Raw genomic sequence first — 25,219 nt, 5'->3', positions numbered from 1 at the left:
GACCTATGCATATAACATTTTTTTAAATTAAATACATGGTACATATTCTTTGCAGTAACCCTCTGTGCTACATTAGATAAGTTGAAGTTGCCACTGGACAAAACTCTCCTCTCTCCAGCAGGTACATTAATCACTGGTGTTATCTTGACACTTTTATTGTTGCTCCAAAACTGATAATTCTGCAAGGAACTTTGAAGTGCTTTTAAAACTGCTGCCTGCGGACCCCCTGAGAATGGGTGAAGGACCCCTGGGGGTCCGCGGACCACAGTTTGGGAAACACTGGTCTAACCACTAGCATTTTCATGTATCGTTCCTAAACTGAAAAGCCAGAGACCTTCATCCATTTATTAACATATAATGAGCCTTATTTATGTTAAAAGTAACGCACCGGCGGCGCAAGGCCTTCATAAATCTGCCCCAATATACTTCCTCATAAGAGTGTATAATTAATTTTGCTAAACCATATTCATTTTTCATCAACTATACCGTTTGTATTTTATGTACTAGTGGCTATACCGATTACTTTGTTTTTTACAATGTCTGCACTCGTATTAGATAAGAAACTTGCCTTGAAAACAGTGCATTTCTGAATAAACATTTCAAATATACACGTTCTCTCTTTTAATCCATAATCTCAACTAAAATGATTGTATATTGAAACAGTATTCATGAGTTCCACGTAACTTCAGCTGTACTAACTTAATATTTTCTTTTGTCGACCTGATTTACTCATACTAGAACCCACAGGCCTATAACAGCCCGTGAACCCTTTCTTTTACAGTACATGACAAAACAAACAGTTACAGACTTACCTTTACCAATGCTTTGTACGATGTACAACAGTGACAGTCACAAAATAGATATTCGTTTGACGGAAGTCTCAAATATGCTGCTATCACTGCAACCAAAATTCAATGGCACAGATATCCAGTCAATACAGACTCATATATGTCTCTTCAGCCAATCACCATAATAATTCACCACTAATCCTTTATAGGCTTCCTGAATAGCGTGGGTCAACAAGCGATAAATAAATACAAACCTTTGTCCTCCTCTATCCTTCTACTATCATTCCAAATCCAAATAACTGACTAACCTATCCACCACTTAAAATGTACTTGCATGTTTCACTATACTAATTCGACACTAATACTAATATGGGTCCCGGAGTAGCGTGCTACTCGCCGAAAAAGCGCTTCGACGCCTCGTCAGGGGTAGTAAGCGCTATATAAATGCAATTACAATACAATACAATATTTCCTCCCGCAAAATTTTGTATTCAAATTCACATTTCAGTTGGTTGTCCCTCACAATATTTTCAATGTCACATAAAAGTCACCCATCACCCACTGCCATCTCTGGCTGTTTCCATGGTAACACCTCATTCTGCACCTGGCTGAAGGCACAGGTCAAAAGTTCATATCTCAACGTTCTACAGCAAACTAACAACACTGTTTTCCCTCCAGAAACACCTGCCTATCCACAGCTCTGTTACATGTCATTTTTTTCACACCCAATACTACTTTTTCTTTTACATAACATTAACATGCAACGTAGTCTTCAATCTTCACGTATTAGAATCAACCAATCATCTTTTGTTTTTCAACCACACCAAGCCTCATCCATTTTTTTAATCCTGAATTTCAGCTTCTAACTGCCATTCCACTTCCACAACCCATCGGAGCACGACTGCATCTGCCTTGAAAATGAAGGTTTGGCTTTTAGGACACAGCTATATTCACTGGAGTGGAAAATATGCAGCAAGCAGACGAATTTCCAACCTTGATTTACCAAATGTGCAGATAACGTGGATTGGGCAAAGAGGATTAATATGTCACCAATTAATACCATTGGTGAAAACTTTTATGCATCTCCCAGAACCAGACCTTATAATTGTGCACTGTGGTGGGAACGATCTAGGCACATTGACTGGGGTAGGTCTAGAAATGCTTCTAAAAGACACCTTTAGACAATTGATGACACTTTTTCCTCGAACTGCCTTGGTATATTCCAATATATGCCAAAGACAGAAATGGAATTGGTCCAATCAACATTGTGCACAAATTGAGAAAGCAAGGAGACATGTTAATAAATCTGTTTCTGCTTTCCTGACATTTTCTATCTCGGCGTGGATAGCACTGTGCTAATCCTATGCTTAAAAACTTTGATAGAAAAACAGACATTTGAGGTGAGCAGATCTATAGTGTTGCTGGTGTTGAGAGTGCTCTAACAGGGGCTGCTTTCCACCTAAACTTGAGAACTGCCCAGAGTTCTCTCCTTCTTTTTTGCATAATTTATGCGTCACTCTATGCCTTAAAGGGTTTTGTTTTGACTTAATACTGGGTGCTCCCTTGTGTCTGGACAAAGCTATACCTCTCTGAAGAGCTTTAATTAGAGCGAAACACTGTCAGGGGTTGCTTTTACTCATTTCAGGTTGGCTTGAGTTGGTATTTTACTAATTCAAAGCTGTAATATTGTGCCTGGAGTGATAAATGGCTTTTGTAATTTTACAGCTCGGCAAGGACTGCACTGTACTAGTCCTATGCTTAAAGACTTTGCTGTATAAATTTCAAAAGACTTTGTCATTTTCTATCTCGGCGTCGATAGCCCTGTGCTAATCCTATGCTTAAAAACTTTGATAGAAAAACAAACATTTGAGGTGAGCAGATCTAGAGTGTCGCTGGTGTTGAGAGTGCTCTAACAGGGGCTGCTTTCCACCTAAACTTGAGAACTACCCAGAGTTCTCTCCTTCTTTTTTGCATAATTTATGCGTCACTCTATGCCTGAAAGGGTTTTGTTTTGATATATATATATATATATATATATATCACAATATGGGTTCGTTTCCAGGCGCACACAAAGCAGGTGCTCACAACAGGCTTCATCCAAAGTGCTTTTTCTTTTCCAAAGAATTTGCAGCACTCAGTAGTTCCCAGAATCCAGTTTTATTTTTCAAACCAGCGCTATCACACCAATACGGTTAAACCACACATGGTCTTTTTCACAGTGAATTGGCTTTTTTGTTTACATTTTATACTCTCACCATCCTCTGCACATAATGATGCATGATGGGAGTTGAAGTTTCTGAAAAACATTAAATTATTAAACATTTAATGTATTCTCAACTCGTGTGTGTGTGTGTATATATATATATATATATATATATATATATATGTGTGTGACCAAGAACAACCAGGGTTGTTCGAAACGCGTTGTCCTCGATCGCTTGCTGTGCCTGAATAAAACACCTGAAAGGACTACGGGCTCGTCTGAATTCTTTCTGCTTACCGGAATTCTGCTGATAGATATATATATATATATATATATATATATATGTTTTAAACTAATGAAGGATAGGACTATCCGAAAGGGAGGATTTTTGAAAATATATATGTCCATACAAATTCATGTGTATGCACTTCAAAGATATCATGCTTAGATATATCACACTAACATAAAGCCTGGAGCGCCAAAGGACTTCATATCTGACCTTGACTGGACAAACTTCAACACCTATTCCGTACCAGCTTAGAGGTCACTTTGCTTGTCCTGCTTTCATGATAGTTTCCTTATCTGGTTGTGCAATTTGCTTTCACAGGGCCGAGCAGCCTTTTCTGGTCTGCCCATATCTAGCTGTTTATAATTGGCATGGTTTCGATCTTGCACATCCATGTTACCCATATTTGGCTTGGTGCCTTATTCTAATTCTGCTGACACGGCATTACATGGCATTACTTAAATGCATATAACACCCAGAAACCAGTCACTCTGGGAAGAAGCAGTCTGAGAACCCCTAAGGCGGGAGATCTGACTTCTTCCTTGCTGATCCGCAATGATGTATGCATTTGGTACCAATAAATACATTTTACTTTGTTTCTGAGCAACCTGCTATGTCTGGTGAGTTTTGTTCATTTGCTCTTGGGAGGGTGCCAGTATTTCCCTAACAAATACAATATCTTACTCTCTGTGTTGCGTAAAACAGAAGAAGGGGCAATTACATGTGACTTCTTTGCCGCAAAAACAATGACAGAGTCCGGAAAAGGAAGAGAGGGTCTTGATAGGGTGGTTTGTATGTCTATGAAAGTCTAGATGGGGCAGACTTTACTTAAGCGGGTGCTAAGATAATAATTGAATGGCAAGTTCAAGCAATCTAGGGCCCAGCGGAAGATGATGTTTGGATGTAATATTTTGATGTAGCATTTCAAATATCACTGAGGTTGTTGTGGTCTGAGTTAACACTGTGATATTTGATTTTTAAGCCTCTCTAACCACTACCTCATTCTGCTGCCTCTCTACCCACTACCTCATTAAATGTGGTATGGTTGTCTACTGGGGAGACTTCACCCGGAGGTGAATCAGACAGAGTGGGAGAGTAGTCTCTGATAGAAGAACAAACTGAAGTTACAGTTCAAGATGGTGATCATTTTGTTTGGCAAGAGCAAGATCTTCTAATGGAAAGTTTACACTGGTAGTGAGATGTTAATCTCCATCTAGAGGAACTTCTAGATCTTGTTCCTGATGGTCTGCAGCATGATCTCTTTTTTCTATTAGGACTTTTGGTTTGTTTCCGAGTTCTAGAAGGAGAAGTCGGTGTAAGAAGACTCTTATCCCATGCAGGTTTTGCTGGAGCAGAGGGATGAGGTAGTAGAGAAGTGTGCAGAGGAAGCTAAGGAGAAACAATAAGCGCATGGGTAGCCAGAGTGCCAGGTGAAAAGTGTGTAGATTGAGTACTTCTTGGTGAAGTTGTGCATGAAAAGAGTACCTCAGGAGTGACCTCTCGTGAAGGTAAAAACATACAATAGTACTCTGAGTCTGATGTGAGTGGAACATTCCTTTTACGTAGCTCCTGAACACACTATGCAGTAATGCGTGATGTTGGTCACAATGTCGAATGAGGTTTCAATTGGTATGATTAGAGTTTGATATTCAGGGTGGTTTTAACATCAACAAACATTTTGACTGCGACCAGCTATGTTCTTTCAACATCACATGATGTGGTGTCTTCGGGTGCGTACCTGTCAACGGCGAATATATGGGTAATTTGGCCACCTTCGATATCATACTTCTCAATATTGTTTGGAAGTGACACCACATCCTTGGGGAGGTGCTTCTCCCAAGATCTAGGGAATCCTGGGAGTGACCTCTGGCAGAAGATGCCACATGACAAATTTGTAAAGACATTAATATTTAAGCAATGCAACAACTCAGAGACATCAATATTTCACTGAAATAAGTTACTTCTAGATCATATCTGCACCTCAGGAGTATTCATAACTTACCTGGGTTGGGGTCAGAAATGTTTTCTTCAATCTCCACACCAAAACGATCAATGAAAATTGAAACACTTTTTTCATCTTTCCTCAAGCTAGGATTAGTAGCACGAATCTGAAAATCTGTGAATCAAATTATTGAATGTTATGTTTCATAAAATAAAGAGAAGTGGATTTTACATTTTGCAAAAATGAATTCAAATCCAACACTCATGACTCCTAAATATTTTATTTACATTTTCAATAAGGTAAACTGTATATGCAATGAAGGCTTGCAACTCTACCTGGTTCAATTCTATGTGCACTCCTAGCTTCAATGAAAAAGATGGAGAATCTTGATATTGAAGAGTATTGTTTGACTGCGAGAATACAATCTGTTATTTCAGCAAATTGTAACAAGCATTTTAAAAGGCATAAGGACTCGCCTGTAAAACCTATTGTTTTTTATGTTTTTCCCCTTAAGATTTCTGTCGTACTTGCATCAAGATGCAGGCGCGGCAGCAATAGTTAAATGATTTTTCTTAAAGATGAAGAAAAATCATTCAAAGATAGCCTCTGAACGAGTGTGCATGCAACTATGGCCATATCAATGATTTTTGTTTAAGAAAAACAATTATAAAATATCCGCTTTGTGTGCACTTGCAGCCATAGTGGCCAACTTTAAATCATTTTTGTTGAACCTAAAGAAAAATCAGTCTGAGTTGGCAACTGTGGACTAGGAGGGTATTAAGTCTGTACTCTGAACTACAGGAGGTATATTTGACTTGATTTTACTGGGGACATGCACATTGCCCATGACTGTCTGCAGACTGGCCTAACCAACAATGTGACATAATTGAGAAAGGATCCTGGGGTGATATGTGTTGCTGAAATTTGACTAGTTAATGTAGTTAAAAATTCAATGAAAAGAATTCAAAAGAACAAAAAAGTTGGCCGCTGTGTGTGTACGACACATGCACCTTCTTTTTAATTTTTACTATATTGATTGTTATTTTAATTTACTCGTCTAGGATGGCAGACAGACAGCCATCTCAGGACAGTCAATAAAAAATGAAAAAGTATGCGCATTGGAGGAAAAGCAAGAGGCAGCATGCATCTCTGATCAGTATAGGAGAGTATAGGTTCGGAGGGAAAACATGCTGACAAACAAATAGCACAAAGAGGCTAGAAGGGCAGGATCAGAAAGCAGACTGTTGCATGATTGTAACATCGGAGAGTGCAGGATTGGAACAGAACTGATCCAGCGGCATACCAACAACAGATACTCTACTACCATATACTCAAGGGGAGGGGGGAGATCATCACACCAAGCTTACATATCACTCTTTTCAGTTAGGCCATTGTTAACAAACCCATCCCCTTAATTTTTATTCATACTTTATTTTCCCACCCGCATTCACATTTCATCTGCAACAAATGATTTAATTTGAACATGTAGCCTCATTCATTTAGATCTTTCACTGTCGGTTCTCAGGCTCAGGCACACTATGACCTTGTCCTCTTCTCGACCCGCACTTCATTCTTCCGGGCTGACTTTCAGTTGTCATGTGCATAAACTACATGACTCAGCTCACTTTGAACATACCCGAGAGGTCCAAATGCGCAGTATTGATAAAGTCAGAGATGACAAATGTTACTTTGTCAAATGAACGGTTTCACTGTATACCACCGGTCTCTACTCTAACCCCCTTTACTTATTAATACTTTCGCCGCATTAGCATTAGTAAAATAGCTTGATTTCGTTTTCAGCTAAGCAGGTGCCATGCACGCGAGTCTTTAAGACTCCATTTTAGTGCCTGTTGCTCATGCGCAAGAATTTCCCTCCAAGCTTTAGTACGTCATACTGCATAGATGCAGTTGACGTATGCGCAGTAAAGATTTCCCTGTTAAAGCGTTTTTAGCAATTCGTTTGAGTTGGTTAGCGTTAGCAAACACTTATGCAAGCTTCACTAATTCATGTTTTATGTGGTGCATGTTAGTTTTACACAATACGTAATTATTAACATGTTAGTGAGTTAAATGAGAGGACTGCTTCCGAGCAAGTCTCTTTTATACGAGTCCTTGCTCTATCAGGACCACAAGGTAAAGCATAGGAAGTGGAGCAGAGTCTGTGAGAGAACACAAGATGGGAAAGCACCAGATAATATAAATCTCAGAATAGGAAAGAGAGCGTAGGATACGAGAGGACACAAGAACACAGATTGGGAAAGAGCACCAAAAGAAGAGAGAAAGAGCATGAGGCACGGGCATATATGTGCATATATTATGGGAGAGAACATTCAATGATGGGCAAGGACAGGACAGGTAAGAGCCTAAAATGTGCAAGAGCAAAGAAGGGAGAACTCATGGTACAAAATTGGAAGGTCATAGGTTGGAAGAAACAAGTTCACCTGTAAATACAGTTCTTCAAAGATGGCCTTTTTCATAGATTCAGAAGCTTTATTCACTACCCATTGACGAGGTGGGATAGCCTATGTAACTTTAAAATAGAAGTTCAATGCTAAACAGCGCCTGGAAATGACTAAACATAGTCGCCTTAGTACCACAATCACTTCATTGGAAACCTCAACCAATGTGGTGACAGCACAGTGAACATCATTCCCCCCACAGACTACCATACCTCAATGGGGAGAAAGGAGGGTTTAATTGTGAATCTACAAAAAATACCAAACTGTAGTTACAAGTAGGTGAATTTGTCTTCTCCAGCCCTGGATCCTTTGTAGATCTACATGGACAGGCAAGCAGAACAAAGGACAAGCAAGGTGTGAGTGAGGTCACCCTTTACTGAAAATGAAATGTTTGAGGAAAACAATTGTCCTCGTGGCTATTATCGGGACTGAAAACATCGGCTATATGTAGCCTTTGCCCCATATTTGAACCTATGCTTAACCAATGGCTACCGAAAAGTACTCTGACATGAGGGGTAGAATCATTCCGATTCCTATGTAATGAGTCCTGAATTCCTGAGTGGACGTTTATCCACCTTGTTATGTCTACTGTATATTGATACTAGTTTTGGTGAGATGAATCTCATCTAGTTGCGCACTGTTCACCTAGTGTTGTCCAACACTTTAAACACTTATCAATGTCAACACAAAAACATAATTATGCATCAGTTATTTAATTCCATATACAGATTCATTCATAATCATCAAGATACTATGTTTTAGTACAGTCCAAATTCAATTCAGCACATTATCTTTTTATACAATTCGTTCAAAAAAATCAACATTTCAAAATCATATTCTGTCCACTCGTAATTCATAGCACTTAATTTTTGTGTTCATGCCCAATGCATTTCGGCACCAAATTGTGCCTTCATCAGGGGCTGATCTGTAATGAAACGGAAACAATGGAACAAATGAGTGTTTTGTATTGATCGTGTGTCATGGGGGTGTATGTTAAAGTAGTATTTCTTCATACCTCTTATGAGAGTTAAAATGTTCAGTCAGCTGAAAAATGAAGAGTGAAAAGGCCAGCAATCAGTAACGATATAAGGTTATATGAACCGTCAAAAATAGGTGATCAAAGTAGCCTGCTTACCTAGAGATATCTGATACTTGATACCCTATGGATAAAAATTGGCAACCCAAACGTTAAGTTAATAAACCTTCATATTGTGTTTATTTAATCACCATTCAATGATGACAGAAATATAATAGACAAGAGGTCCTACCTGGTCTGAATGGACTGTGCCGATCTACAAGCATATAATATGGCATTAGACACTGGTTGAGAAACTCCCAGTATTAGATATATTATATTGCGACCACTTCCAAGTCCACATACCTCTAGAGTGTTATTTCCTTTCCTGGATTTTTAGAAAAAAGACGAATTGTTTATAAAACGGGAAAGGCTCAAAAATGTCCGAACATGTCCAAGTATATTTTGCACTCAAAAACGATATGTCAATTACCTGAGTGTAGCGTCGCCAATGTCTTAAACAGTAAGCTCAAAATCGCGTTCTCCTGCTCACAGTCAAGTGCTCGAAATCAAACGACCCGCGCCATTACTAATGTTTATCGCGTCTAATCGAGCTTCCTGAGACAACACTAAAAAAGGACTAAACCGAAAACGTTCTGATTTATAAGAAAACCCAACTCGCCATTTTGAAGGGTATAATATTCATGTTAAATAGATACGCTATCACTACAATGTTCTTGTTCAAATAATGTAGATGAGATATGATGATTTATCTCATGCACAAAGCTATAATGCCCTTTATAAAATCTACTCTACTCGCTATTATAAGTCTTAATGCTCCTGCTCCTAACGCTAAATTGTGAGTGTGATGAATTCAGCAGCATAATAACCCCGCGAAAGGCAAGAAAGGATACATTTATAAATATAGGTCAACTGGTTACCTGTTGAGATGGATAAGGAAGTTAGTGTGTGTATATATGAGAAAGATGTACTGTGATTTATATGCAAAACACAATAAACAATAATTCTGTTATGTAAGTATCATCACATCCGACATTTTGAATTCACGTTATGTGTGACTGGATATTAAACCAAGGTATTGTGTGTAATGTATACCAGTCACTCAAACACATAAATACTGCGATATATAAGCATAATACAAAATAATTGACAATAATTGACAATAATTCTGATACATACATACATACATATGGTTATGTGCAACTTATTTAGTAATTCGCTGTGTAGGTATATTAACATTGATTCCTAAAGACACATAATGAAACCAATAAAACTAATAAAACCAATAAATCACAAAACATTGCCTCCCCATGGTAGGTGGGTGCCTTATCATGAAGCCTATCATATCTCAAGTGAACCTTAGGTGGTAAAAATTATTTTAAGTCAATAGATATTCAAAAATGTTCAGTGTCTAGAATTTTATAGGTGACACGATAAATCATATCTGTCATTTAAACCTTTTGGCTGCATTGTTTGCAAATATTTAATCCAATATAACTCACGCTGAAGAAGTCTGAGCCTATTATCAACTCCAGGTTTAATCAATACTTTTTCAATGATGAAACACCGTAGTTGGGAAATCGTGTGACTTGACTCTTTCCAGTGAATAGCAAGCGGTGATGATAAGTATTGATTGCGTATCCTACTCTTATGCTCATTAAGTCTTATCTTGAGCTTTCGCTTAGTCTTCCCAATATACAATTTGCCGCATGGGCATTTGATCCCATAAATTACGTTTTGAGTATTGCAATCACTGCTGTGTCTCAATTTGATGGTTTTTCCAGTAGTCGGGTGAGAGAAAGTACTTCCAGTAATTATATTATTGCAATTTACACAGTTCAAACATCGAGTTGTTCCCTTATGGTCAACGTGTTGATCTTCCTTTTCTGTACTTTTCAGAATTTGTCTGATATTGGGTCCTCTCTTGTGTGCATGCATCGGTAATTGAGCAAATATACCATTGAAATCTTGCTCTGTGGAGAGTAATTCCCATCTCTGATTAATGATCTGTTTAATTTTAGGTGATGCTGTGGTGAACTTAGTCACAAATACCATTCTATCCTGATTGATTTTTGATCTTGGTTGCAACAATGTATCTCTACTCATTTTTGTGACTCGCTCTTTACTGCGTTCTACAATGTGCTCTGGGTATCCTCGATCTTTGTATCTTTGGACAAACCTCTCAATGTTTGACTCACTTGTTGTAGTTTGTGAACAAATCCTTTTGATGCGAATAAATTGAGAGAGGGGTAAGTTCTCTACCAGTCGTCTCGGGTGGAAACTAGTATAATGTAGCGCACTGTTTCGATCCGTTGTCTTTGTATACAATTCTGTGCTGAACCCCGTAGGGTGTTTGTGAATCCTTACATCCAAAAAATCCATCGTGTTGCGGTCGATTTTATGAGTGAATTGAATCCTGGGGTTTACCGAATTGAGGTGATATATAGTATCTAGTATTTTGAATATCTATTGACTTAAAATCATTTTTACCACCTAAGGTTCACTTGAGATATGATAGGCTTCATGATAAGGCACCCACCTACCATGGGGAGGCAATGTTTTGTGATTTATTGGTTTTATTAGTTTTATTGGTTTCATTGTGTGTCTTTAGGAATCAATGTTAATATACCTACACAGCGAATTACTAAATTAAGTTGCACATAACCATATGTATGTATGTATGTATCAGAATTATTGTCAATTATTGTCAATTATTTTGTATTATGCTTATATATCACAGTATTTATGTGTTTGAGTGACTGGTATACATTACACACAATACCTTGGTTTAATATCCAGTCACACATAACGTGAATTCAAAATGTCGGATGTGATGATACTTACATAACAGAATTATTGTTTATTGTGTTTTGCATATAAATCACAGTACATCTTTCTCATATATACACACACTAACTTCCTTATCCATCTCAACAGGTAACCAGTTGACCTATATTTATAAATTTATCCTTTCTTGCCTTTCGCGGGGTTATTATGCTGCTGAATTCATCACACTCGCAATTTAGCGTTAGGAGCAGGAGCATTAAGACTCATAATAGCGAGTAGAGTAGATTTTATAAAGGGCATTATAGCTTTGTGCATGAGATAAATCATCATATCTCATCTACATTATTTGAACAAGAACATTGTAGTGATAGCGTATCTATTTAACATGAATATTCTACCCTTCAAAATGGCGAGTTGGGTTTTCTTATAAATCGGAACGTTTTCGGTTTAGTCCTTTTTTAGTGTTGTCTCAGGAAGCTCGATTAGACGCGATAAACATTAGTAATGGCGCGGGTCGTTTGATTTCGAGCACTTGACTGTGAGCAGGAGAACGCGATTTTGAGCTTACTGTTTAAGACATTGGCGACGCTACACTCAGGTAATTGACATATCGTTTTTGAGTGCAAAATATACTTGGACATGTTCGGACATTTTTGAGCCTTTCCCGTTTTATAAACAAATCGTCTTTTTTCTAAAAATCCAGGAAAGGAAATAACACTCTAGAGGTATGTGGACTTGGAAGTGGTCGCAATATAATATATCTAATACTGGGAGTTTCTCAACCAGTGTCTAATGCCATATTATATGCTTGTAGATCGGCACAGTCCATTCAGACCAGGTAGGACCTCTTGTCTATTATATTTCTGTCATCATTGAATGGTGATTAAATAAACACAATATGAAGGTTTATTAACTTAACGTTTGGGTTGCCAATTTTTATCCATAGGGTATCAAGTATCAGATATCTCTAGGTAAGCAGGCTACTTTGATCACCTATTTTTGACGGTTCATATAACCTTATATCATTACTGATTGCTGGCCTGATTAGTTGCAGCACCGCTTGATTAGGTTGAATATTGAGTTTAAAACGGAGTGCTCCTCACAAACCCTTTAAACTTTATTTGTTACACAGTCACAAGTGGGGAGGCACCCAACGTCAAAATGCAGTTTGACAATATCACAGCGATGACGCACAATAGGGCCAGTACGATGGCTTATACCTCAGAACAGGCCGATAAAATTTATGCCATGATACAGGAAGTAAGGACAATGGATGCTCATGGGGGCTCCATCAGCCAGCAACTAAAACAATGAGAATACCTCACTAGACGCCAGTTGAATAAGAAAATGCACGCATCAACACTGGTGCAGTATCATAAAGCTCAGCGAATTCCCCGAGGACTACGACTGTCAATTAAACCTATGTTGTTTAGGTTTAATTTAAATGCAAAATTCATGGAGAAGTGGTACAATATACTAAATAAATGTTCACTAGACTTGATTCTCCTGATCATCGAGGAACTTTCCAAGACAATCCGGGAACTTGAGGAGGAAATTTCAATTTTGAAAACAGAACTTGAGACCAGGATGGAAATTGATTCATGGCAAATGAGTATCGACGGATTAACACAGAAACTTGAGAAATATAGTAGGGAACTCCAGGAAGGTAAACTCAGGAAATATAAACGTGACACTATTGATTATAAACTTAACGAAGTGTACACCTGGGCGGAGATCTATGCTCGACGACAATACCATCCAAAGAAAGTTCAAACAACGGTACACTCCTCAGAGGAGAGTCTAGTTACTGATAAGGAGACCTCAATTACCCGAGGACCAGTTCAATTTACTGACCAAACCCTGGCAACATCGAGAGAGGGCACTCAACAACCAACTACTAGTGGCAATGTGGCTTTTTTGTCTCAAACCCAGAACCAAGGATTGCAACCTACGGATCAGCCAGGAGCCTTGATACCAAGCGGAAAACCAGACGAGGAAACAGCAGGAAAATCCCTAAGGAGCGGGAGGACAGTAATCTGATCATAAATATATCTTCAACAGTTCTTACCCAACAACAAATAAGAGTCTTAAATAAGGGTCTATCTTTTGTCCCTACAGTTAGAGCGAATGAAATGGAATTGGAAGGAGCTTTTCACCGGTTCATGAGAACATTGAGATTGAAACATTTCTTCAGCAACATAGTGCCACCTGTAAACACAACACAGTCTGAATATAGCACACGTTTCAAACCTAAGAGCACATTCCAACCACCAACCTCGCACAAGATGCTTGACACATTTGAGACAATGGTGAAAAAGGACATACAAGATCTGGATTACAAGTCAATTAAACGTGGCAATCTCACAAGATTTGAAGAACGAACTCTACATAATCTGGCTATGGATCGAACAATCCAAATACAACCAGCTGATAAAGGAGGAGCGATGGTAGTAATGGACAAGCATTTCTACATTGCAAAAGTTGAGGAGCATGTTTCTGATAAGGACACATATCAACTTTTGGATGGAGATCCAATAATAACATTGCAATCAATGCTTAAAGATCTATTACAGGGAGCACGTGAACAAGAATGGATTGATGAGAAGATTAAAAGCTTTCTGACCACGAATTATCCACGCTGTCCAAAACTCTATATGCTCCCTAAGGTGCATAAACATCTTACAAACCCACCATGCAGACCAATTGTCTCGGGGTGTGGGTCCTTATTTGACCCCCTCGGTAAATATCTGGATTTTTTCCTACAGAAGTTTGTTCAAAACTGGAGATCTTACATTAGGGACACAAGTGATTTTTTAGTGAAGATCTCAGAGATTGAAGATGAAGTGGATGAAAATTGGATTCTATGCACAATAGATGTAATTTCTTTATACACTTCAATCCCACACTCAGATGGATTAGACTCAGTGGAATGGGCTCTTTTACAAATGGAGGATTTACCTACAGATAAAGTGTTTCTACTGCAGTTATTGAAATTCTGTCTGCACAACAGCTATTTTGAATGGAACCAACGGTTTTATGCCCAAATGACTGGAACATCCATGGGCTTTGCAGGGGCCCCTGCATATGCAAACATCTTTATGGCGCAATTTGAGGCAGAACATGTATTTGAAACCACAGCATGGGCACAAATCAAGATGTATTGCCGTTTTATAGACATTTTTCTTGTCTGGCAAGGCACTGAGGAATCCTTACTAGATACTATATATCACCTCAATTCGGTAAACCCCAGGATTCAATTCACTCATAAAATCGACCGCAACACGATGGATTTTTTGGATGTAAGGATTCACAAACACCCTACGGGGTTCAGCACAGAATTGTATACAAAGACAACGGATCGAAACAGTGCGCTACATTATACTAGTTTCGACCCGAGACGACTGGTAGAGAACTTACCCCTCTCTCAATTTATTCGCATCAAAAGGATTTGTTCACAAACTACAACAAGTGAGTCAAACATTGAGAGGTTTGTCCAAAGATACAAAGATCGAGGATACCCAGAGCACATTGTAGAACGCAGTAACGAGCGAGTCACAAAAATGAGTAGAGATACATTGTTGCAACCAAGATCAAAAATCAATCAGGATAGAATGGTATTTGTGACTAAGTTCACCACAGCATCACCTAAAATTAAACAGATCATTAATCAGAGATGGGAATTACTCTCCACAGAGCAAGATTTCAATGGTATATTTGCTCAATTACCGATGCATGCACACAAGAGAGGACCCAATATCAGACAAATTCTGAAAAGTACAGAAAAGGAAGATCAACACGTTGACCATAAGGGAACAACTCGATGTTTGAACTGTGTAAATTGCAATAACATAATTACTGGAAGTACTTTCTCTCACCCGACTACTGGAAAAACCATCAAATTGAGACACAGCAGTGATTGCAATACTCAAAACGTAATTTATGGGATCAAATGCCCATGCGGCAAATTGTATATTGGGAAGACTGAGCGAAAGCTCAAGATAAGACTTAATGAGCATAAGAGTAGGATACGCAATCAATACTTATCATCACCGCTTGCTACTCACTGGAAAGATTCAAGTCACACGATTTCCCAACTACGGTGTTTCATCATTGAAAAAGTATTGATTAAACCTGGAGTTGATAATAGGCTCCGACTTCTTCAGCGTGAGTTATATTGGATTAAATATTTGCAAACAATGCAGCCAAAAGGTTTAAATGACATATGATTTATCGTGTCACCTATAAAATTCTAGACACTGAACATTTTTGAATATCTATTGACTTAAAATCATTTTTACCACCTAAGGTTCACTTGAGATATGATAGGCTTCATGATAAGGCACCCACCTACCATGGGGAGGCAATGTTTTGTGATTTATTGGTTTTATTAGTTTTATTGGTTTCATTATGTGTCTTTAGGAATCAATGTTAATATACCTACACAGCAAATTACTAAATAAGTTGCACATAACCATATGTATGTATGTATGTATCAGAATTATTGTCAATTATTGTCAATTATTTTGTATTATGCTTATATATCACAGTATTTATGTGTTTGAGTGACTGGTATACATTACACACAATACCTTGGTTTAATATCCAGTCACACATAACGTGAATTCAAAATGTCGGATGTGATGATACTTACATAACAGTATTATTGTTTATTGTGTTTTGCATATAAATCACAGTACATCTTTCTCATATATACACACACTAACTTCCTTATCCATCTCAACAGGTAACCAGTTGACCTATATTTATAAATTTATCCTTTCTTGCTTTTCGCGGGGTTATTATGCTGCTGAATTCATCACACTCGCAATTTAGCGTTAGGAGCAGGAGCATTAAGACTCATAATAGCGAGTAGAGTAGATTTTATAAAGGGCATTATAGCTTTGTGCATGAGATAAATCATCATATCTCATCTACATTATTTGAACAAGAACATTGTAGTGATAGCGTATCTATTTAACATGAATATTCTACCCTTCAAAATGGCGAGTTGGGTTTTCTTATAAATCGGAACGTTTTCGGTTTAGTCCTTTTTTAGTGTTGTCTCAGGAAGCTCGATTAGACGCGATAAACATTAGTAATGGCGCGGGTCGTTTGATTTCGAGCACTTGACTGTGAGCAGGAGAACGCGATTTTGAGCTTACTGTTTAAGACATTGGCGACGCTACACTCAGGTAATTGACATATCGTTTTTGAGTGCAAAATATACTTGGACATGTTCGGACATTTTTGAGCCTTTCCCGTTTTATAAACAATTCGTCTTTTTTCTAAAAATCTAGGAAAGGAAATAACACTCTAGAGGTATGTGGACTTGGAAGTGGTCGCAATATAATATATCTAATACTGGGAGTTTCTCAACCAGTGTCTAATGCCATATTATATGCTTGTAGATCGGCACAGTCCATTCAGACCAGGTAGGACCTCTTGTCTATTATATTTCTGTCATCATTGAATGGTGATTAAATAAACACAATATGAAGGTTTATTAACTTAACGTTTGGGTTGCCAATTTTTATCCAAAGGGTATCAAGTATCAGATATCTCTAGGTAAGCAGGCTACTTTGATCACCTATTTTTGACGGTTCATATAACCTTATATCGTTACTGATTGCTGGCCTTTTCACTCTTCATTTTTCAGCTGACTGAACATTTTAACTCTCATAAGAGGTATGAAGAAATACTACTTTAACATACACCCCCATGACACACGATCAATACAAAACACTCATTTGTTCCATTGTTTCCGTTTCATTACAGATCAGCCCCTGATGAAGGCACAATTTGGTGCCGAAATGCATTGGGCATGAACACAAAAATTAAGTGCTATGAATTACGAGTGGACAGAATATGATTTTGAAATGTTGATTTTTTTGAACGAATTGTATAAAAAGATAATGTGCTGAATTGAATTTGGACTGTACTAAAACATAGTATCTTGATGATTATGAATGAATCAGTATATGGAATTAAATAACTGATGCATAATTATGTTTTTGTGTTGACATTGATAAGTGTTTAAAGTGTTGAACACTAGGTGAACAGTGCGCAACTAGATGAGATTCATCTCACCAAAACTAGTATTTACAAATACGGGTCTGACACACCTGATTAGTTGCAGCACCGCTTGATTAGGTTGAATATTGAGTTTAAAACGGAGTGCTCCTCACAAACCCTTTAAACTTTACTGTATATTGATTACATTCTGTTAAGATAAAAACCTGTGCTGCAAGATCTTGAACCCCCTTTAACTGAAAATGAATGCCATAAATGGCCGATCTGCTTCACACATCTCTATGCTGACTTCAAATTACATTGGTTAGAGCTGCCTGAAGAAAGTGAAGAGTAATAAGTGTGTTACTCTGAAAGAAACTGTCGAGAAATATAGCATGCTCGCACTGGACTCCAAAAGAACTTCAAACGTGATGCAAAAACAAACTCCGGCTGTTTCTTGGGAATACATGTCTGCCACAATTGCAACGAAGATTGCCTTTCCTGAGGATAGACAAAATACTCTCATTGAGTCCAAATGAATAGAAAGGAGTGTCTTGAAGATACTGTCTACAACAACCTTTATGATGTCTCTAATAAAAAAAAGACTATTTGCTATATCTGGTAATATCTACTGTGTTTTGACTCAATGATACGGCGTTCGAAACTTCATGTGACTAACTGAAGAAATAAATACTAATGTTACTTAAAGAACCCATCCAAGAAGAATTTAATGAGCGCTGGTTTAATTCATGAAGCAATATCCTTACAGAACAAAACTGCTCGGGACTCCATGGAGAGTCTCGAAACAGGAGCTAGAGAAAGGTACAAGTCCTTCAACCATGATACATCAAAAAGGTGAAAAAGTTATATAAGATATCACTTACTAAATGAAGCCAAGTATTTTATTCACTTAATCAATCCCAGCCTCTGGAGCAGATGTGAGAATGACTGGCACGTATGAATATCTTTTAAGGGTTTCATCTATATAGCTATTTTCTGACCGAAACAAAAGACTTCTGACTAACTTTGTTAGTCACTAGCACACAAGCAATATCAATAAAAATAATTGACAAAGTACAATGAATTCTCTACTTACACAGTTGTTATGATGGTTAAGGAGATTACCTCATTTTTTAAAAATCTTTTTTATTTGAAAATCAACATAAAACAACACAAATAAAACAAATACAGTGCAGTTCAAACCTTCAAGATATTCAAAAGTCACACCTGGTATAGTTACAATATAGTATAATTCGGCACAAAATGTCAATACCGTTATTAAATGAATCACGGTCCTAATAATCCACTGAACCTCAATGTCACATTGTCAACAGTAAATGGGGAAGGGTCATTAAAAGGGGTGCAAATGAAACCTCTGCTCTCGTTTTGGTGATAGACTATACGACTTGAGACCAAGCGGCTGCCTGTTTTTTTTTTACCTTTTTTGAATAATGGAACACTTCTAACGAAATTAGAATCGCTGGACTACTGAGGCACCTTCCATTTTATATCTGATAACCTCTACGACTGTGTACCTTGTTCCACGTCTGCCTCACGGGCAGGAATGCTCCTCTAAGACGTTGCAGTTTTTAGCTTTTCAACCTAACCCTCCCCGTCTCTGGAATCACGGACGGTTAGGAGGATTGCCCTCTCCTTCCCCTCCCTCTTTGTCCTGAAGAAGACCCTCCTAGCAAGGGGCAATTTCCCTGCACTTCATTTTGGGTCGAAACGTAGACTTCCACTCCACCTTACCAGCCTCTACCGCTAGCATGATGTTCACAGCTGTCTCAGGGGCATGGTGTTCTTAAAGTCTACTGAACTGATTCGTACTTCACTTGTGACCCTGGGATCAGGAGATCACACTAGTTTTGTTGGGAACTTCAAAATAATTGTATAAATTGCCCTTTTCCCCTTTTTTCATTGAAGATTATAAGATTATAAGATTGCTTGTATTTTCTTACTCACTTGTTCCTACTTTTCCCTCCCCCCCCCTCCCCCTTGCTTATGGGCATGTATTTATAACAAATTTTCACTAAATGTATTCAAATGCACAGCCATTGACTATGGTCCTCAGTATATTGTGAATAAAAACTCTGTACATCATTTCTTGGTTCTAGGTATGTATGTATAAGTGTGCCACTATTTACTTTAATTTCTTCCCTTTCCCAGTCCGGGACCACTGTCGATAACGCTCGTTCCAGGGGCCCCATATTTTCATCTACTTCCCGGGCATCCCCTGCTTTCATAAATAACCCTCTCCGCCTGCATTCACCAGTCCATGTCGGACTCCCAATCAGTATATCTCGGCTCAATTTGTCCCTTCCATGTTCTGGCACGGTTACGTTTTGCCACTATGCAGCCCAACAAAACCCACCCTTGTTCAGTTCTTGACAAATTGGTAGCTTTCCAGATATTCAGGAGACAGAGCCGGGGGAAGCCTCAATGGATGTATGACATATCTGGGACACAGTGGACAAAATCCTACTCCAGTATCGCTGAGGAACCGGACATTCACACCACTGGTGCAAAAAGGTACCTATGGAGCCACAACCACAGGGGCAGACCGGGGAGTATAGGAGCCCCATCTTAGCCAGCGCTGAACTAGTGTAATAGGCTCTATGGAGCAGCTTAAGCTGTATGAGCTTAAAACGGGAACGGATAGCCACCTCGCCGGATGAGGCCAAGGCCTCCCTCCAGTCTTCATCGACTACATCTCCTACATCATCCACCCATTTTGCTCGTAGTTGATCGTGAGTGTTAGGTACATTATTTAGGATTTTAAGGTAGGTCAGCGAGATGGCTTTTTCTGAGAGGTAGTCATCCAGGACCCTATTCTCCAGAGGGGAGGAATCGGGTAGGTGAGAACCCTTAGGGATCGCTTTATGTAATGCATTTCTGGCCTACAGATATCTGAATGTTTCGCCCTCGTGCAATTGGTACTGCGCCTGCAATTTGCCGAATGTAACAACCCCGCCTCTCACCCATAAGTCCCCAACCCTGGAGAGACCAATCGGGTTCCATTTGTCGAACCCCGGTTGCCTAGATAGCATATCTAGTTGACAGGATTCTAATAATGGAGTAACCGCGTGATTTTACTCTTCCAGCCTAGGGCAGCCGTAGCAGCGTGCCAGATTGAAACAGTGGCAGAAGTCGGGGTGTATTTAGGTGTACATCGTGTCCCTCCGTACAGTGCCCGCAAGCAGTTGCCAGCAGTTATGTTGTACCTGTCCATTCTGTATGCTGGGTCTGTGATAGGACGGTGCGCCCAGTGATTAAGGACCACTTGCTGTGAGGCCCAATGGCATGACCCAAAAGCTGGCAAGGTGATATCTTCATCGTACCAGCTTTTTGTAAGTTTATCGAGAGCGATTCGGGTGTGCTGCCGTTCCAGAGCAGAGTCCGTACCTCAGAGTCAACTGACTGAAAATATTGGGGTGGGGCTAGATATGGTGTGTTCTGTAAAGCATAGAGAAAGCGGGGAAGTGCCATCATTTTGTAAAGGGCAGCTCTGCCCAGGAGCGTAAGAGGTAATGTTTTCCAATGCTGTATGTCAGCTCGGAGACAGTGTAAAGGAGGTAAGAGGTTTCTCTGATGGAAAACCCCCAGATCTTTCGTAATATATATGCCAAGATTTCGAAAACCGTCAGAGACTATATTGAAGTCACAACCCGTGGTAAGAGATTAACTCATTCTTAACTTCACTGTTCTTTGTAACATTATATTTGCATGCATAGTATGTCATTGGTTTGTGTCTATAGGAAGTTGGCACACATTCACTTGACAAAGGCTTCTTGGTAAGCCGAAATGCGTTATATTCATGAAACTGAATACATCCACAGTGAATCGTGGTGTTGGAGTGCTGTTTTTTTCTAAATATTGATGCATGTTCGACGGGACTCGTAATCCGCCTGGAGCCTTGAACCGCAAGTGTGGATGCTTTCACGTTCTATGAGATACAAGTAAAGACTAAAAAAAGACCAAATGTCATTTATATTTCATTTCTAAAAATACCTTCAATTATATTAAAATAGTCACTAAAACTAAAGTGACTAGATATATCACTAACAAACCTCTCTTTATAAAAGGAAAAATAAAGGAAATGCAGGGCACAGATAAAGCAATAAAACTGGCACTCGGGACTCACATTCGCCAGTTAATTCACTTTATTCAAACAGAGATAAAAGATCCTGGTCAAAAATCAAAACCTCTGTTTTCACTTCTTGTCAAAAGAGGAAGGAGGATCGCTTTTGGCTTTGATGAGGATTCCCTTGAAAGAGAACTAGGATTACAGTAAGGCACTGATCAGATTAGCAAACTCATCCCACTAAATCTCATGGACAAGAAGAGAAAATAATACAGCTTCCAATCCTACCCAAAAAGAGTCTTCAAAGAGGCATGCCCCACTTGAGAATTCTTTGTCAGGACTGGGGGCTTCAGATTATGCTTGATCTTTCTTCACTTTAATTTAACAGTAGCCATTTTAACAGTGAATCAAACCACATTTACCAGAACTCCAGGAAAATTGGTGACACAAAAAACAGACAAGCACAGTCCATCACAAGCCATTGTTTAATCAGGGCCCAAGATCCATCATATTGCCCCTCTTCGGTGTCCTGTCTTCCTCTTTCTTCGCAGCTTGCAGACAGATACAAGTAAATTTTTCCTTTTCTTCATAAGGTGGTTGAATGTCTGTGCCTGCGTGGGCATGTTCCGATTTCAGTGGCAGCACCGCATTTGCGCTCCTAGACGATTCTGCATTATAATGACCGTTTTATGTGGAGGTGTGCGGTGGTGTCCTCCAACCGCTAGGTAGCGCTAATGCAGTGCGAAAACTATGATTCGCGACACACGATTTTTAGAATCCCTGTCAGAATCAAAGATCGTCCGACGCTTGTCAGTGCCTTAGCTTGCCCCTGGAGAGTGATGCCCTTATTGAGGGTCTAAACAGGCTGTGAAGCCTGCATAACGTTTGACGCCCTGGGTAGCCACCTGAGGTAGGTTTGCTTGTTGTCATAGATGCCCCAATGGGGTCTGTATTGCTGCCAGGCATTACTACCGGCCTGGAGGGGACATGCTCCCAGGTGGTTAATTCTACCCCAACTATTTTATCAGTCAGGGAGGGTAGTGTTCCTAGGGCCTCGACCCCTAGTGAGTTCGCGGCTCTGCCCTCTGTGTGATTCACTAGTCCCCAGCACCTGAACAACAGTCTCACTGAGACTGCTTGGAGGCATTACTCTACCCTGCTTGCCTTAAGCATTGCATGTATCATACAGCGCTGTGCAGGGTTCCTAATATTGTTACCGTAATGCTATCCGTGCTGCAAGCATGTCGGAACAAGGTGACATGCAGTGGGTCGAGGATCCCTTGGCCCAGGTTCCCTGTGATAACTACTTGTACGACACGGTAGACGCATCAATTTACAGGGTGGTTGAGGTGGCTATTGCTTCAATGGAGGAGTGCCTAGCACAGCAGATGGTGCGACAAATACGCAAAATGGGCTCAGTCCACAGCAAATGCCTCTGAACGCCCACAGTTTGCTCAGGGGGATGTGCAGCCTACCCCAGCTAAACACCCTAAGGTTGATGGGGTGGACCGGGAAGATTTTCCGTGTTTGCGCAAAGCTTTTCTCACCCGGAACCAGTCACTGCCTGTGCCCACTGACACTGAGCCCATGCCCAAGCGGCCTTTGACCGCGGGCCTGGAAGAAGGGGTGAGAGATGAGACCAAGGGGCATACAGATGAGGAGGCTGGTCACTCCAGACCATGGCATCCTTCCACTACACCATTACCTGGTGACCTTCATGGGGTGAATGATGGTTCTGATATGATTGATCCGGAGAAGATCCTACACCCTCGATCATCCAAGTGAACACCCGCTTCCAAGGTTGCAAGCTATGTGGCTAGTAGGATTCGCACCCCCATGGGTAAAAAGGCCCGTAGTCGACACCGGACGGAATGTCCTTGCCCCTCTCTAGACAGCAAGGTGGCCCAGCCCTCAGAGTTGGATCCAAGGATGGCCACTTTCCTTGCCAAATTTATTACGGACCCCAAAAAGGGGTCAATAGTCCCTGGCGGGCGTGCAAGGATAAACTCTTGGACGCCCTGGGTCCTATCACTATGATTTTGTAGATGGCCAGGAAGCCAAAGTATCAGAAGCCCTTATATCTCCGGATGCCCTCTCCAGTTGGGCCCAGCGCAGAGTGGTGTTCAATGGTAACCTCAACTGCGCGTTTTATGTAAAAGTGAATGTAAAACACATACCGTCTTACTGGATTTCTGATGTGCTCCAAGCTTGCTATATGCTTATGGAGGTACTGTGCCTGGTTGTCTACAACGCCTAGTAACAAGAGGTCTAGAAATTGGGATGATCATTCTCTTACAGCTGCGACCATTGTACTTCATCACTTAGGCCCTTGTTAGCTGTGTCTAGACTATAAATCCCCATATGCTCCGCTCTAAAGAGAGTGTTATTGTTGCCGCAATTCAGTTTAATTTGCTCAATAATGGTCCACACAAAATACTTCGCTGCATGAATTTTTTCAATGAAATGTCTCATTAATTTAGTCAAATTCTTCTGGCATCTGAACATACTCCGGTGTTCATTGGTCCGAATTGTACTTTTCTTGTGGTAATACCCAAATATATTTCTCCTTGAATCCAAAGTGTTTTCAGACCTAGATCCAGTTATTTGGTTCTTTTTTGTCAACTTGCATATACTGCAGTGTTCACAGGGCATATGTTCTGTTAGGGCTGGTGCGTTTCATAATGTTGGTATATTGCTACTGTATCCAATGCGGTTTGGGTCGGGTATCAACTAGTTCATCCTTGATAGGTTTATCCAGCTTAAAAGAGAACATAGGTTTCTCGTACTCCAACAAGACAGATATTAAGATGTTCCAATGTTTGTTTACAAGTTTTTACATTTTTGTAGAGTGGCCTCCGAAAGTTGCCATGCAGATTAACCGTACTGGTGCAGTTTTCAGAAAGGTAGCCAAAATGGCTTCACTTGAAGTATTTGATGCTCTTTGGTGTGCTTTTGTTATGATCTGTTTTGGGTATTTTTTCTTGCTCAACTTTTCTGTGAGAAGCTCTGCATGTTTCGAGAAATCCTTTTTATCTGTGCACCTTCTTCTCAACCTGAGGAACTGTCCTACTGGCAGGTTGTCCTGTAATGTTTTTGGATGATTACTATCGTACTGAAGTAGATTATTCTTGTCAGTGGGTTTGCAATAAACTCCACTGCATAAGATGTCCTCATGTGGGGTAATCTTCAAGTCCAGGAACGCCATCTTGTTTTTGCTCAGTCATTTTGAATCTCAGGAACTTGCTAGTGCTGTTAATCTTTGTTGAAAAATCATTGGCTGAGTCCATTATCCCCAACCAAATTATAAAAAGGTCGTCTGTATAACGCTTCCAGACGTTTATGTGATCATGGAACAGGTTGGCCTCACTGTATATATGCTCCTTCTCGAATGCATGCACATATAAGCAGGCTACGCTGGGGGCAAAAGTACCATCACATAAGTTGGTAATTAGAACTGTTCTTCAAACCTGAAATAGTTCTTTACCAAAGCTGTATGTGCGCAATTAATCACACATTTTTGTGGGGTTATGGAGTTCCACTCAACCTGTTGTAATAGATGATCTAGTACTCTTGATGATTCCTCTTGGGGAATTCTTGTGTACAAAGCTTCGATGTTTAACGTCAT

The 25,219-nt window shown here is 39.7% G+C and overlaps 1 protein-coding gene across 3 annotated transcripts in view; it reads right to left on the bottom strand.

Moving 5' to 3' along the window:
- The window catches only part of LOC144823528 (uncharacterized), a 457,863-nt gene that overhangs the window by 126,399 nt on the left and 306,245 nt on the right, over window positions 1-25,219 (bottom strand). For all 3 annotated transcript variants that reach the window (XM_078682114.1, XM_078682116.1, XM_078682117.1), the window contains exon 5: window positions 5,280-5,393. In XM_078682114.1, the coding sequence (XP_078538240.1) occupies window positions 5,280-5,393 (114 nt within the window). The remainder of the gene's footprint in view (window positions 1-5,279; window positions 5,394-25,219) is intronic.

The sequence above is a fragment of the Lissotriton helveticus genome, chromosome 3_1 (genome assembly GCF_964261635.1).
Source record: "Lissotriton helveticus chromosome 3_1, aLisHel1.1, whole genome shotgun sequence".
NCBI classification, from domain to species: Eukaryota; Metazoa; Chordata; class Amphibia; order Caudata; family Salamandridae; genus Lissotriton; species Lissotriton helveticus.
Note: the sequence above shows the minus strand (reverse complement) of the source record. Positions and strands in the feature narration are given on the sequence as shown.